Genomic DNA, 17,120 nt, shown 5'->3' on the forward strand with positions numbered 1-17,120 from the left:
ATTCTCTACCGTTTTTTTTTTTTTTAATTCCCGGAAAGGGAAAGACGCGAAGGCTACTTCATCCCAAACTGTCTGAAGACAGGTAGCCAGTCAGTCTCCATCCGTAGCCTTTCACTAATAGTGAACCGAAGGCATCAATGAATCAAGACTTTTCAAAAGAAAGAGAATACGGCAGAGAACTACCGCCATCTCGTAGCTATAAACCCTAACATGTGTATTATTATTATTATTATTGTTTTGCAATAGTGACGGTTCTGGAGTAGATCTTAAAAAACAACCATATGCAAACCGTAATCCAAAGAATTACGAGAGAAGCAGTTTTCAATAGCACTGTATAATTTCCGAAAGTTTTCCCTTTTTATCATAGAGAAATACAAGATGGATGACATTTTTATCTAAATGATTTGTACAACTATTTCTTGTGCATAGTGAATATTTGAAAGGAGAGTTCATGCAGATGTGACTCGTGGTTGGAAATTTTTCCAAGATAACATCTGCGCACAGTTTTTAAGAAGCTTTTTTGAACTAAAAAAAAATGAAATTTTTATACTCTAAGCAGGGTTAGCAAAAAAGAAAAGAAATCCTTAAAAAGTTTATTTTTTTCGGGTTATTGAACGCTTTAAACCACGGTATAATCTTGTTTAAAAAAAAACTGCGCCGGTTTAGTCCTCGTATGCTATCAGTGGACGAGTTCGTATTGGCAATATTTACTTTTGATTCCACTAAGTGAGGATTCTTCAACAGCGAGAGAGGTTGCGGTTTATATCTCATCAGTGTGGTAAATTGAACCACCCAGCTATTCAAGGTGGGGCAGTTTCCCATTTCGTCGGCAATAGTTTAATTTCCGATAACTGTCAGATTCTATATTTAAATCTTAAATAAATTCCATTACTTTTTTTTTTGAAAATTCTGCTCAGTCACTTATCAGTCCTGACAAGTTACTCCCATTAAATCCACAATTGCTTCATATCAATTAATTCCCTTTCTTAAAACTTGCTTACTACTTAGCAATCGCAATGCAGATGCCCATTCAGTGGAGAAGTGGAATCGAAATGCCAATAGAATATTTTATTTTTGGTCCCTGAGCAGTTCTAAGCACAGAAGAAATTGTTCAGTCTCTTTTGAAAAAAAATGAGGGAGATGAAATTGATCCCCCCCACCCTTTTTTTTTTTCTTAATCGGTTCTCCCTGAGATAAAAGTAAGAGATACTTCAGAATTCAATTAAGAACGGAATCTTATTAACTCTAATGATCCTCAGAAAGCAAGCCAACTGCTCTAATCCAGTGAGAAGATTACACCACTTATCAGTCCTGACATTTGCACTTCCAAGAAGTGGTACATCTTCGTAAATTACTCAGTTAAAATTCCAGTAATTAATGGTATCTCTTTGCCAGCAAAGGATCAAATGGTTGTCGTAAGAGACATTCGACCCGACTCTTAATGGAGACATGAAACATGGAGTGTAGTTCGAATTCATTGCGGCACTGAAGCGGAAATACGTTCTTCTCTTAATTAAAAACAAAATCGCCATTTAACTACAGAGTTGATGCGAATGGATTCCCGAGCGTACAGAAGTTCGGCGCGGTAAACTCTAAATTCCGCCACCACCTGCAGTTAAGTATGGAGCATACTTCTGTTCTGCAAAGGGCCAACACTTCATTATGTATACCTGTCACCTTCGGCATTCTTTTTCATGATTCCAAACTTCTCAACGTAACCAAACCGAGTCTGAATTGTTGTTTTTTTTTCCTTTAAAAAATGTATTTGAATCTTTTTGAAAAGTCTAAACGCATTACACAAGCAAAGCGCTTCAAAAATTAGCTCCCATCCTCGCAAAACAAACCGGGAAAAAATAAAAATAAAAAGATGAGGAACACCAGCAGCTTCAAATTCAAAAAGGTACTTTGTTGTTTTATATTTAATCTTATATACTTTCCTGTTTTCATAAAGAGACTCAGTTCTGTATGATTCTAGTTTTTACTTAGACTAACGCGCGAATACATACATAAAAATAAACTTGTTTTTGTTTTCTTTCCAGAAAGGCGACAATATTAAGAAATTTCGGGAAGAGGTAAGTTTTTGTTTTTATTCATCTCATTCATGCTTGATATATTCTCTGACGCTTTTTCAACTTAGTTTAGACAAGGTTCGTTCGTTAAAATGGGTCTGTATTTATCATACGAGACGCACAAGCAATTTTCTGGTAATGAATTCACAGTTCCTGCCACGGTTGACCTCCTTGAAAACGGATTGTTTCTCCCTTACCCAATTCCGTCAGTGTGTCTCATTCCACTATGCACGTTCGCTACGGACTTGCTCTGCTGCCTTTGCCGTGGCCATACATTTTTAATGGCGTTTCCATTCATTTTTAGCACAAAACCTTTTGCTTTGTTATGCCAAGGCCGTTGCCATAGCAATGCGTCCACATTATTTCTCGTAACAATACTGAAGCGCACAGTTCTGTAACAATCTCAGTTAGATAAAAATAGAGAAGCATGCAGTGCACTGCTTGAGCGAAATTGTGATAGAAATCGGAAGCCTTCGCTTCCGGAATATCTTGAATCTTAACTGTGCGGCTTATCAATCATAAAGAAATATCCAACCGGTTTTTAAAATACTACATTTGAAATATAGCGAAGCAAGAGTTTGTGTAAGACTGGGGATTTTGGGCACAAGATCCCTCCTGTATTATTTCGCAAATTTCGATTGTATCTACGCTTCTTTTTAAGAACGTTGTTGCACACGAAAGGAACTTTTTAGTGTGGCGTTTCTAATCACTGTGACAGATCCGTAATCTGCTGATAGAGCCTCTCTTGTGTCAACCCTTCTGAAAAGATCTCGATGGTTGATAGCAATTCTTTCTAACTCCCGGAATATAATTTTGTGCTATTTTAGCACCACTTTGAATAAACGTTATCATTTTGAGCTCCAATCGCTACTTTGGTTGGCCTTTCAAGGCTGTCCGGAGTGAACAATTCAGTCTAAATATAATCGCAGTGTTCTTGCACTTACAGTCGGATTACTGTCAAATGCGGGACTGTTCAAGCTGTAGCCCCCACGGAAGCGGAGCTAACAGCACGTGTTTCCTGTCAGTGTGGTGCGGATAATCGCTAAAGTGCACGGAGAACATTGGTTGCAAATGCAATAACCTTTTGCATGTAAGGGTCACGTAGATAATATCTCCCAGCCTACATGAGTACGGGCGAAAGCGAAAAATCCCTAGTGAAACTGCCAGACTTTGCTGTGTTAAATATAACTTAAATACATGGCCTTCGCAGTCGCCATTTAGTACACACGGGACACATTCAATTCGATGGAAAGCGTGAAATAAAAAGTGCAAATGAAGATTAACTAGTTCCAGAACAGCGAATAAAATTTGAATTTTTAGTTTTGCAGTACCAAATGGATTCGATTTAAAATAGAGAATCAAACGGATTCTTTATTTTAAATCGAAAGATTTTCGCGCAAATATGATCACGTGTGCTTCCCCCACATAGAGACTCGTGGGTTTATTTGCAGTCATTACATTGTCTTTTGTTCACTTTTCCCTGGCACTTACTAGCACGTTCCACTTTTAGAATGTCTTTTCATTAGACACGCATCTCGCTCTTCCATCCTTTCTTCCCATCTCTTTTTTTTTTTTTTTTGCTTGTCTGTGACATTGCAAATACTTGGCTTCATCTTGATATACAGATTTCTTAATTCTTTTATTGCTTTTCAGCTGAACCCTTTAATCCCTCTCTTATCTTGTTTCAAGTACTCTTGTGTCAGTGTTCTGGATTTCTTCAGTTTTTAAATAGTAAAATCACTGTCGGTTCTTAATATATTTTTCGGAAACGAGCTTGCGCTTCACTTTTTGAGGTATCACTTGAGAAGTAGTGGAAATTTATATCCTGCACTCTGTAAACCAATAAGTAGTTTGAAAAGGAAAAACTTCGAATATCTTTCAGTAATTTTTAGTTCATATTAATCAATTCTAACCATTCATCTTTAATTACTTAAGTGCTTATTTCCTCTGATCTTACTGTTCTTTGTCGTTTTAAGTGCTTCTTCTATACTAATTCAATTCGCTGTTCTTTCAACAATACTCCTCCTCCTCTCTCTCTCTCTCTCTCTCTCTCTCTCTCTCTCTCTCTCTCTCTCTCTCTCTCCCTCCCTCTCTCTCTCACGATACCGCCCCTAATGTTGTTCATGTGTGTCCAGGAAGAAGAGTCCTCTCTACCACTAATACATTAAAAAAAAAAAAAAAAAATTCTGCGTGCACTTTTTTCCGTTTCTTATGCGTATATACTGGATTTTCACTAATATTTGAATCTTCTGTTTAGGGCAAATGCTTATTTTTTACTAATAGTTAGAACATTTGTATGTGGGTGGATGAGTGGGAGAAGCTCTACTATGTTATAAGTACAACTTTCTTTCTTAAAATAAGTTGTAAATCTGAAATCAATTCATTTGAAATTTTTACTATTGCTAGCCTGGCGACGTATTTTCTGCATTTGCAAAACGATAGCTAAAGGTTTCTTATTGCATGAGTAATACTAACATGGTGAGCTATTCCCATGAAAGTTTCTTTTTCATTTCTTTTCAGCGTGCTAAATAAGAAAACGTAAGTAATATTCTTTCAGTCCGTTTTGGTGTATATTAAGGCTATTATTTAATATTTTTACTTTAGGCCATGTTATGTAATCCCCTAATATTTACCCATAAAATTAGCACTAAACAAATATTTATTTGAATACTCATTGTAGAAATGGGTTTTCAAATAAATATAAAGTTGTTGTCTGCGGTGGCAGTAGATTTTATTTAATCAGAGCGACGAACGTTAAGCTTTACAAGTGAATCGTTTCTTGTTCCTGGGCGGGCTTGCGCTTCATTGGAGGACGAAGGATTGCGGGGGGACGAAGTCGACTGCTGTCGAAGTTATCACACGCATGAAAGAGGGAATAATTATAGTGTGGTTCCCAAATTTTATCCAAGATCCCCCCAGTGTTATGTGTATCTTTATCAAAACGGTTTTCACAAATCTTTGTTGTAAGCATTTAAATTTAATTAATAGCTTGAAAAGTTTCATGAAGAATAACCTTCCGACCTTCAAATTTCGTTCCTCGGGTATCTCAAATAATACATTGGTGGTAAACTTTATATGCACCTACTTAATTGTTCTCATCAAACATTAAATTTCGACGTAAAGGTCTTCGAGATCATTTAAGAACTAGCATTAAAAAAAAAAAAAAAAGCGAGAAAAACACCGCCTCATTCGTGAAAAAGTTATTTTTCGCTACCTGGAGCAATCTTTTCCTACAGTGAAAGCTATTATTCGTTTTCGAATCTTGCGCCAAGTAAACAGTCATTCCTCAAACACGGGCAAACCCTGACAGAACATGCACAATGTACAAACATGATACATTGGTCTCATAGCTTTGGTTGCTTCGGACGGAAATCTAAAAGAAACAGCCACCATTTCTACTGCAGAAGTGCTGTTTGGGTCGACGAGCTTCGTACAGTGATTGGCAGAAAAGCAGTACAAACGCAAGTTGTGGAAAAATAGTGAATTTGTGTCGTATATTTTGTTAGCCACTGTCGGAGTGGACGGATGCAATGGCATGAAGTATGTTATTGATAAATATTTTACTTTAATATTTCGAAATTTTTAACAAGAAAGTTTTTCCATTTATTATTAATGTAAACTCTATATATAATGTATTATTAATGTAAACACTAAGCTAAATTTACATCACTACGTTCGCAGTGATGTAAATTTAGCGTTTACAGAAAAAAATGACAAATGTACGAAACCTCATCTAAGTAGAATCTATCATAATTATAAGGCTAATCAGATACGTTGTTTAATCAATTAAAAAAATTACATAATTACCGTGGATGGCGGAGGACGGGCTTGAAAAGTGCTAAAAATTTGCAAGTGTTTAATTTGGACTCATTTTTCGTATAAAGACAATAAACATGTTTCTAACTCGCAGTTTGTGCAGTTATAGCGTGAGGATTAAAGCGGCATTTTCGAACTTTTGAATTATACTGTGAAACAACGCCCAAGATGCATTAAAAATGTGTCAAATTATAGCAAAATAAATTTGCCCCTCTAACTGTCGTCAACCTTTTACTTTATTATGCACTACGTGCAATGGCTAGTTTTAAATTAGAAGACATGCGCGGAGGCTAATTATCATCTTCGTGTAATGTGTGGGGAAGCGGTCTTCGCGGAAGGTTGCGTTTTGATTGTTCACAGGCAAAAACATTGGCGGCCCGTTTGAATTTCCAGGTTTAAGCGTGCGTAAAGGTTAGAATCCTGCCCGTCCTCTGCCACATTCGTACCATTAACCTGTTTCCTCTGCTCAGCGTATACGTTGAGCAGAGGAACTCTCTCAGCGTGCTATTTGTTTATTCGGCATAAGAGCGCGTGTTTAATTTAATTCACGTGCGCAGACAGGTGAACAGCATTTCCACGTGACCCACTGCTTCTCTTTTCCAGAGTGGGGCCAAAATAAACATCTCGGATGGATCTTGCCCGGAGCGTATCGTCACCGTCACAGGGTGTACGGAAGCCATCCTCAAGGCCTTCGCCCTTATTGGAAAGAAGTTTGAAGAGGTAAGAAAAGCGCACGCTCCTTCAGTTCGTAAGTGACAAATAGTCTTCAAACTGTGAATGTGTTTATATAAATAGAGCTCCTGTTTCAAGTGTTGCCTTAAGTCCGTTTAAAATTAAAACTTGTCTTGACAGTAGTAATATAAAGATTTCTTACGTAAATATACCTTAGAAACATGTAATTCACAATTTCGTAAATTTCTTAATTTAAATTATTCGACCTCTGCATTTTGTGCTACCTTATTACTTTGATATCGCATTTTTTTTTCTCTTAATAAATACGTTAACATTTTTTTTGTATATGGAATCGCCCAGCCCTCTCATTTCAGTCTATTTAAATGAAGCATTTCTCATTTCTTCGGATATAATTTAACGTTGATCCGACATATTTAGCATTTGTTAATTAGTGATTTTGTTTCCACAGTAAATAACTTTACGTGTATTGCCCAGCAGTGTAGGCAGATACTCAAGAAATGACTTACAAACATATTGCTGGCTGTAAGTCGACCTTCGCTGGAGTTTGGAAAATATATTCTTATATTTTCGTAATATTTGTGTAAACCCACTACGAAAGGGCTGATTGTATGCCAGGGTAGAGTTCAGACCCAACTGGAATCGGCATTTCGGATTAAACAGCATCATTGCAAATTCTGTGTCTGTTTTTGAGAAACAGACTAGGCTTAATGTCGTCCGAAGTATTTTTTTTTTTAAATTGTTACAAATGTAATTTGATTTGCAGTTCAATTTTCACAAGGAGTGAAAAATGCGACTTCCATTGCTCACAGATAGGTGGCAGCTGCGTATAGAGAATAGAATAATTGCTCACTCGATGTCCGTGGTCGTAGAACTTTTAAATTAATCTTTAGTGCTCATGCAAAGTGATAAATTCTTTTCTGGCCATTTCGTATACGGGCTAAAATTCATGATTATTTCATGAAGGTAGAGCAGTCTGCTTGGTGAATTCATTATTTTAGAAAGTAGTTTGCTCTTATTTCAGACAGTCGAAGCAGTTCATTGAACCGTATACTCTTCAATTACGAAGGCGAAGCTTGCATTTCCTTCCAAGCCACACTCAACAAAATGTTGAGAAAGGCCCTGCAGAAGTTTATTGAAGTATTAGTTTAGTGTTGTTGTAGCAGCGTCAATACAATAAAGTGTTCCGTTTCTGCTGCATGCAGTCACACGTAACGAACAGATTTCGTTCCTTGGAATTTACGGCAATCTTATCATTAAATTTAAATTTGGGAGACATGCGGATGAAGGCTTGTCTTTGTTTTGTCGTATGGAACAATTTCCGTCTAGCAGGTCACGCGAAAACGCGATGTTAAAGTTAATAAGAACTACTTCACGCACGTGCACAGGGTGCGAAGTACAAGATCTGTCTATTGGCATTTTCTTTCTTTTCATGTAGGAAGAAATGAGGTTTGTATTCGATTTCTGGCCGAGAATGCAGGAAACGGTACTCAACAAAATGTTGAGAAATATATATATATATATATATATATATATATATATATATATATATATACACACACACACACTGTTTTATTAGTTATAAAGTAAATCAGTGGGAATTTTTTCCTCTTAAATCTTATTGCGCTATGAAAAATAAGCCTACTATACATGAAACTTCAAAAAAAAGTAAATTTGCTGTGTAAAGAATTTTCTTTCACACTTAATGTTGAATGCTTGCATTCTAAAATTATTTGCTAATTATCGTTCTTGCTTAATTCTGAAGTTTTTCAATAATAAACTTAAAATGTTCATAAATTTAACTGTCGACTAGTTTAACTGTTTAAGTTTGTTAACAGAGCTAAAGGAGATCCACCTGCGATATAAGATTATATGGTTGGTCATAATCTGCCGTTAAATGCAAGCAGCTCTGCCAGAAGACCACTAATGAAGAGCTAAGGCTCTTTAACATTGGACATAATCAACCGGATTTGAATTTTCTCCACGCCCAGTTATTCCTGGGAGAAACAGCAGTGAACTCAGTACCGTGTTAGTACATCAGGTAAAGAGCATTTGGGATGCGTTTCACACTAACAGCGGAGTGAATTCAATGTTGTCATATGACATCGTTCCCAGAATGACTATTTTTTTTTTTTTTCTGCTTGCAACTGCGCCATATCTTTATCAATTTGATTCGTAGCACTCTTTCGACACATGCGAACGAAACACCATTTGTCTCTTAATCATATTCAGTATTACATTTTAGAGACCGCAAGCATGAAAGACCCAGATGGAGTTAACCACCATTTCATTAAAAAAAAATTCGATAAATTCGGAAAGACAACATACATTTATCAAGCTAGTAACTCTTGGAACATATGAGAGAGAGAGAATGTTATGAAAAAATACCAGCAATTATAAGTGTCCATTTATAAATATTAAATATTGTGTAAAAATCAGTATCACGCATTTATTTATTTATTAATCACTTACTTTAGATAAATTTTGTAACAACCGTAAACACACCTGTTCCGTAATACGGAAGAAACTGAGATACTAAAATGCGAACGTCCCCATTCTGTTTTAAGATCGTATACTACACGATTGCAGTGGTTTGTTTGTCTTGGCAGCCACAAGAAAAGCTTTTGAGGAAGTTAGTTATGGTTTATTATCTCAGATTATTGTCCTGTTCTTACAGTATTTCAAATACCCTGCTATTGATTTAATAACCAAATTAAAATTGGTGCGTGTAAAAATACGATACAGTTTAAGAAACGTCATTAAAGTTTTCCCATTCCCCTAATCTTTGGCACGTTGATACTTATGTATTACATGGTTTGCAAACTTTCTTGTTTAGGTTAAAAATTGGCTATTTCCACAAAACCATGCTGACATTTTCAATGCAGATATTTTTCTGGGGGGGAAAAAAATGAACATACGTGATATTTGATACTCTGAATGACAGTTTGGGCAAGTTTCCTTGTGAGCGCCGTATGTATGTCGGCATACATCCAACCTGTCACTCAGCCCATGCCACGAGAACATTTTTGAAACAAAATGCCTCATTTTGTGTTGGAATTTGTTGGTGAAGCCGCTTTAGATCTGCACACTTTATTCTATACGTAACACGCCAGGGAAAAATTCAAAGTTGAAGATTGATCTAAGATGCGAGCACGAACTTGTCTTTTTCCATCCGATCATCTTTATTGAAAATTTTTGAAGTTTCTAGACTTGTTTCTCAACGTTGCTGGTGGTACCACTACTTACTGCATTTGCTTTGAAGCGGTGAATCAGCTTGATATATTCATCTGAATCATGAATTGTTCTCGCACACGAATCGCCGATTCAAATTTTGCGCATCATACCAATTAGAATGGGCAGGCATGTGCACACAATCTTGAATGCGAGTATCAGTAATTTCGCGTGAAAAATAGCTGTATGTGGAGTGCTGATAATTCCCCCCTTCCCACGCGCACAATCAAAACATTTAACGGATCTGTTGAACTGGAAATTTCACTAAATTCTTAGAGAGAGAATCGTGTTATTCTGATACCACTAAATAGATCCTTTTCATCTTTGCTGCCGGTTTTGCCAAATACACCAAGAAAAATTCGTAATTCTGTTTGGATGATATCACCTAGCACAGAAAACAATTTCCCTTTCTAGTGACGAATTGCAAAATACATAACGAAGTTTAATTGGGTTAAACCTGATATAAGTTAGCAATTTTGTTGAAAATAACGTCCTTTCCAATCTTAGAAAGAGAGAGCTTATTTATGTGGGTCGTTCGGCGTGGGATTGTATCACGCAAACAGAACGCAATCTGTCTTTCTTTTGCGCGCACAGACATACGTGCAAATCGAAACTTGCATATTTAAGTTAATTAAGATAAACGGCTTGTTTCGATAAACAGAACGTACAAGTCGATAGAAATCTGTAGGATTTTGTTGGTGTAAACACACTTCTCCGTAAGATGACGCCGTTGACGTGAAGTTGATGGATGCGATTTAGGAGATTTTAGGAACATGTGCGCTTGCTAGCGATACTCGATATTTACTAAGCGCCGTATTTTCTTCCAGGATCTGCAAACTACCACAGCCGGGGTGAACATCCCAAAGCCAGCCGTTACGCTACGGCTTATAGTTCCTGCTAGTCAGTGTGGTTCGCTGATCGGGAAAGGAGGATCCAAAATTAAAGAAATACGAGAGGTAAGGTTTGTTTATTGTACGTATTATTTAATTTTCTAATTGGTTGTCGCATGTAATTGGCGCCAGCTATGCATGTGCGATGCTGCTTGCAAATATTCGTGTAGCATGAAGGTATTACGTATAATAAATACTTAGGCGAATAACGTTGCAGCTTGTTGATGTACTAGGCAGCTTTATGGCTGCAATTCTTTTCTCACGAGATGTTCGTATTTTAGAGGAATAACTAAGATGATCATACAGAAATAGGCGCATTTTACTTTTGTTCGGCCAAATAAAACAAGCAATGAACTTGTCCTGAAAATAATCTGAAATATGTACTGCTGTTTGCATTAACATTAGCGGCTTAAAATGCAGTTTATAATATACATATTTTTGTTACGAATATTAATTCAGAATGGTAAACCCGTATAACATTGATTGTTCAATACAGTACATACAATTCTCAGTGCTCGTTATGCTGCAATGGATCACGGCCTGTGTTAGTTTAACGCTAAGTTAAGTGTTGACCTCACAGGAATCAACAAAAAACGATTGAACTGGATATGACGACAAGCCAAATATTCTCTTGAAACAGCTGATAATGAAAAAAAATGGCAGAACTCTGAAATTGTCCCGTTCACTGCAATTATAATTCATACTGCTTGTGTAATAGCCCGACAAGCAGAAGTTTACAATGCAATCTGATGCTACTGCTTAATGCACGTTAAATTCGTTTAGGAACAGCCGAAAGTGTCTCCGTTGCTGAATAAGCGTAAGAGATAATCCTTTCTCCATCTAAACAGCCCGAACAAACCGATATGTGTTCTTTTCTCGTCTAATTGGAGCGGGATCCGGTTCCTTGTAAGTTTCGGAGTATTTTCCCCAATTAGAACTGTGACATTGATGCCTTTAGGGTTCACTAATGGGAGAAATAACTCCTGTTTTTCACTTGAGGTGCTGTTTGCATTGAACAGTCAAACTACCCACGTACATTACTGATCCCCCCCCCCCCTTTCCATTCCGAATTTATGCTATTAATTATCTCTCTCTCTCAGCATATTTTTTAAATCGGCCGCTGTCACATAATCAGTACTGCGAATTCTAGCTTATGAAGTTTATGTAATTAATAAAAAAAAAAAGTTAAATAATTCAGAAACAGAAATGAAAATACGAACACGAGTGCAGAAAAGTTCTGCACAGTATATAATATTTTTGAAAAATCATTAACAGTTTATAGAAGTTGGCGTTTATAATTGCAATCTATGGGCGATGGTTTTTAACTGTAGCTTCAATTAGATGGTGTTACTTGGCGACTCTAATATTCCTTTACATGATATTAAGTTTTTTGCATCATATTTAACTTTATATATTATTGAGGTATGTCACGATTAAGCTGCATGCTTACTAACGCTTGTGTTGTTTTCAGGTAACCGGAGCATCGATTCAAGTGGCTAGCGAGATGCTCCCTAATTCTACGGAGAGAGCAGTGACTCTATCCGGGACAGCGGATGCAATCAGGAAATGCGTCTATCAAATCTGCTGCGTTATGATGGAGGTGAGTGGGCAGGGCTTATCTAACTACGATTGCTACCAAATGTAGTGTACCATTCCATTGCTACTACATCTACACTTCCGGTACCGGAAGTGTGCAGATATCAGTAGGACTGCGTGAAGAAAATTCTGAACTCTCTTTTCCGAATGCATGTTTTAATCTCTGTAGATAACAGTGAATAGGAGTAATATTTCCCCAGCATCGCGTGATAAAATTCTGCGCATTCGTGCAGAAGTTCCTGTCTAAATTTTAAGCACACCAAGGGGCTATTTGTACTAATAGTGCACCCCCTCCTCTCCACACACACATCATCATATTCCCTATAGGCTTTAATTAATAAACGAAGTGATAATCCAAGTTGCTGCGCAGCTTAAGAGTCATGAATCTATAAACCGGCCTTTCTCTCCAATAAGTAGTGCTCATGGATAGTCAACAGAAGTAAATAAACATCCGACGAATGAATAAAATTTGCAGGCTAGTGGCTGCTTTCCATCTCCTTGATTACCGCCGCCTTTACTTCCGGTGTTAGTCATCCTTTGTATCTGGTTTGGTTGTGCTATTCTAAGCCTCTGTAAAACAATCCAAATAATGATGCCACCATTTGAAAAGGAAAAAAAAAAAACGACAAATTGCACGAATCGGGTTCTTGACTACTATACTCTTCTGCTTCTAAGCATCTAAGATTCCCACTGACTCGTTAATGAAAAGCATTTTTAAAGAGGGTACTTTTTTCTTCCCCACGCTCGCTTTAAACATACATCATTTTCATACCTCATGCACTTGAAGCGGAGCCAAATTGGCTGGAAAAGCTTTTTGAACTGTTAGATTTTAGCGAGTCGCATTGTTGCTGGAAGACATTGTTTGCGAGGTTTCTGCATGTTTGGTTAAAGAAAAAGGCTTATTGTGCCGCTAAAGGCGAAAATTGCTACATGCATTTATTTAACCAGCTGAGTGGGTATGGAGACGAAACCATTACTTAATGTCATTAATCGAAATAATGCTATTGATCTGCTTTTTTGCACTCCCCCCCTCACGATTATCAACAATTAGCAGCTGTGCTGAAGCTTAATAAATAAATAAAAAAAGAAACTTGGTTACAACCCTTGTGTTTAGCCAAGGAGCCCCCCCCCCCAATTTAATTTATGATCTATTTAAATTTTAGACAGAAAAAACTGCTTAATCTTATTTTCGAATTTTTCCTCTTCAAAACACCTTAGGTGATTCATTTTTTAGACTCCGGTTTCGCTTAAACGTGAAAATCTTTAATTAGTTGCTTCGTGTTTTTTTTTTCCTTCCCCTTCCTGTCCTCAGAACAATTAATTACTCTGTTCTGAATAAACACGAAAGAGATCTGACGTAATAGTCGCGTGCTAAGTAGCGAGTTGGTAATTAATTATTTAATTAAGAATGCTGATAGCCCCAAGTCCCTGCTGGATGTCACAATGTCGTCGGAAAGTTTGTCGAAGCAGGAAGAACGCTTGCTGTTTCTTATGAGTAAATATGTCGGAGAAACGGTGTTCTCGCGGATTCTTAACGCCGCGAGTATTACTTAACCCCAAGGAATAATACTTCATTGTGCAGAATACAACCATCTCATAGTTTAATTACAACTGGGCATCATATTCTGAAATGGAAGTGGCAAGGGTTAAAGCACTTGAAGTTATCCATTTAAGATTGGGATGACACCCAATTCCACGAGTGTGCAATGATGGCCATTTCTCCTGTAATGTATTGTCGAATGGTGTTACTTTCAGGTTGTCTAGTTGAGATCATTTTACTCGGTGATTTCTCATTCCATCCAGTTCATCGCTGTCCTTATGCGATTACGATAAATGCGAAACTCACTGGCGTACTCTCTTACTGAACGTATCGGTTTCAGTGAAGACTTCCTGAGTGCTTAAATATGATGCTGTATTTTACAAGCCTGTGTAACGACTTACCCTGAAGTCGTTTTACTGTGTGAACACAAAATCATGGCCACACTACTAAGATATCTTTTTTTCAGTAGGTTGTAGATCGGCACTAACAAATGCTGTACATATAATTTTAACAGTGGTTGTTTTTCAATTTCTTTTTGTCTGCAGACCTCGCACTACTGAGATAAGTAACTAGAGTATATGGACTTCATTTGTTCATGAATTCGTTTTCTCTTATTATATGCACATTTTTTAAATGAAATTAATATTTAAACTTGTTTTTCCTTTTTCATTTCAGTCCCCGCCGAAAGGAGCAACTATACCATACCGTCCAAAGCCGGCGATGCCTCCTGTAATTTTTGCTGGTGGTCAAGCATACACAGTTCAAGGACAATACGCTATACCCCATCCCGATGTAAGTATGATTCATGCAATTTTAACGCGTCTTTTAAAGATGTTTTATTCCCTATCCCGATAACTCGGAACTGTGGGGTTAAAAATCCAGAACAGGTTTTGGAACTGTTTTGAAAACGCCCGTTAAGGAATTCAATTTATTACATGCACGGTGCGTGCTCTTTTTGATCGGAAAGACCCCGGTCCATTCTCACAATGATGCATGGAATTTTAGAAGGCGAGTTAATAGTCTCGATCAGATTGCTAATTCGCACCAGAAAATCAGGTTTGTACTCCTTCGCGAAATAATCATGAATCAAGCGCATTTAATGTGCATTGGCTCACGCTTTATTTGCGTCGACTCTAATCTCAACCAGTCCTTTCATCACATCATGATATGTCGTTTTGGGGAGATCGCCAGAAGCCGTAACTGAGGAATGTTATAAATGCTGCTGTCCCGAAAAATCTTGGGGGGGTATAGCAAATACTTAATGCCGCAAGGAGACAGGAGATCAAAAGAAAGAGTCATCTTCCACAGAAGAACATATAAAGGGGAAAAAAAAAAAAGGTTCAAAATAGCAGTTACGATTTTTTTTACCTTCATATTTTCTCTATCGACGCACATTATCATTTACTTTTTTTTTTAGGGAAGAGGATTTATATTAGTCTCCACACAGACAAGGCACCCCTTGTTTCCTTAGCCGAGATTGCGACTTGAGGAAGCACGATAGCGTCGCTGGCAGGTCGCCTAATGGTCTAAAATATAGGTTTGCTCAGTTGATCCTCACCCACGTGACTACTCTGTGGCATGGATCGCTATCCCCAGCGCTCGTACAATGGCGTCATGGCTGGGAAGAGATGCGTAATGGTGGGAAATGATGCAGAAATTCGGAACGTTACAAGTCGAACTGCTGCAGTACTTCGCGAAGTTTCCTCCCCTTGCACCGTGTCTGTCCTTTGACTTCTTCATATCACTCCCGCGGTATATCGACCTGCGGTCTTGCTATATCTGAGTCTGATACTTGGCGCGGAACAGCTTGCAATATCTTGACGGCGTGCCCGCTTCTTAATTCAGATCTATGTCATCGGGGCGCTCGCTTCTTATGCCGCATCTGGGATATTGCTTGTGCTGTCACGTTTTGATAATGAGTGATGATTTACTCAATCAACTTGACTGGTCATTTGGAAGAACATTTCCATCATTCCAGGGTGCAAGGAGGATAAACGCAACGTATGCTGAAGATAAAGAAGTATCGCTTACATACAAGACTGTTCTCTTTTGACTTGGAAATATCGAAGGCTTGCGTGAACAAAGGAAGCAACCTGGAATTTTCCTGTGGAAGTTCGCTTTTATGCGACGAGGAAGAAAAAAAATTGCCAACCATAGTGAAATAAACAGTTGTTTCGATTGGAAGAGCTCGTCTCGTATTCATGAGAGAAAAAGGCGCACTCCAAACTTTGCTCTTCCGTTCAGGTATTGCGGATAATCTTTTGAGAGCGTTCCCTGTGAAGCGTCCAGTAAAACAGCCTCCTTAAGTTCAGTTTATATTGCAGGCTTGAGACAGAAAGATTGCATAAAAATGATACGTTCGTATTATTTTCACGTTCATGTATCCATGAGGAATCAAATTTTAGTTGAGAGTAATGCAGAGGTTTGAGAAATTATGCATTGGCGTTTGAGTCTGATGTATTTTTCATCCTTGCTCAATTAAATCGTCATTTTATTGCCTATTTTGCTTTATAATTAACTTGGAATGAATAATATATTGGTTCGAAATGAGTTTTGTGATAAAATCTGCTCTGCCTTTTTCATCTAATATAACATTAGCCGTACACAGGATTATGGGGGAGAGAGAGAGAGAGGCTTTATCTCCACATGAATGAGATTTTTAAGCCACGCACTAAATATACTCAGAGTAAAATAAGATTTCTACCCTGCTAAATTAAATATGCACCATATTCAAAATAGCTATTTTATTAAAGTGATTGTTTAAAAAACGTTCATTTAGCATTGAGAAGAGTTTTTTGAAAACAAACGACAGATGCATTCTGTAAATATCATCTGCGCTACATACCGAATGAGCGATAGGTTTGAAAACTTGTAGCGTATCTGTAGTGTAACACAAGAGACTATTACAGCACGTGCTTTTTCCCAGCCATTTCAGGCCTTCAGTAAACAGGGGGATGGTGGTAGTCTCACACCAGCCAATGAAAATTCTCGTCTATCAGATTAAGTTCTAACGTGACGTATTTGCTGATCGACTGTGGTACCAAGAAATGCTTCAATATCAGAAGCCACCACTCTTTTTTCCTCTACATTAAAAAATGTGAAGGAAAAAAAAAACTGCTCATTTGAGAGTGATAAAAGTACTAACTGCATAAAAAAAAAAAAAAAAACTTAATATAAGATGTTCTTTTAAATCTAATAATTCACGAGGATTGTATCAAAAGCAATGCGCAAATATGATTGTACTCGTGTATAGTAAACTAAAATGCGTATATGAATGCGACAATCGTA

The 17,120-nt window shown here is 37.4% G+C and overlaps 1 protein-coding gene across 11 annotated transcripts in view; it reads left to right on the forward strand.

Annotated features, from left to right (window-relative positions):
• LOC150098902 (poly(rC)-binding protein 3-like) overlaps positions 1-17,120 on the forward strand; it is a 435,954-nt gene that overhangs the window by 346,018 nt on the left and 72,816 nt on the right. For all 11 annotated transcript variants that reach the window (XM_090404980.1, XM_090404979.1, XM_090404969.1 and 8 more), the window contains 5 exons: positions 2,040-2,072; positions 6,489-6,605; positions 10,634-10,762; positions 12,168-12,296; positions 14,508-14,624. In XM_090404980.1, the coding sequence (XP_090261106.1) occupies positions 2,040-2,072; positions 6,489-6,605; positions 10,634-10,762; positions 12,168-12,296; positions 14,508-14,624 (525 nt within the window). The remainder of the gene's footprint in view (positions 1-2,039; positions 2,073-6,488; positions 6,606-10,633; positions 10,763-12,167; positions 12,297-14,507; positions 14,625-17,120) is intronic.

This window comes from Typopeltis vanoorti, chromosome 15 (genome assembly GCF_054136105.1).
Source record: "Typopeltis vanoorti isolate ZY-2024b chromosome 15, IOZ_Tvanoo_1.0, whole genome shotgun sequence".
Taxonomy (NCBI): domain Eukaryota; kingdom Metazoa; phylum Arthropoda; class Arachnida; order Uropygi; family Thelyphonidae; genus Typopeltis; species Typopeltis vanoorti.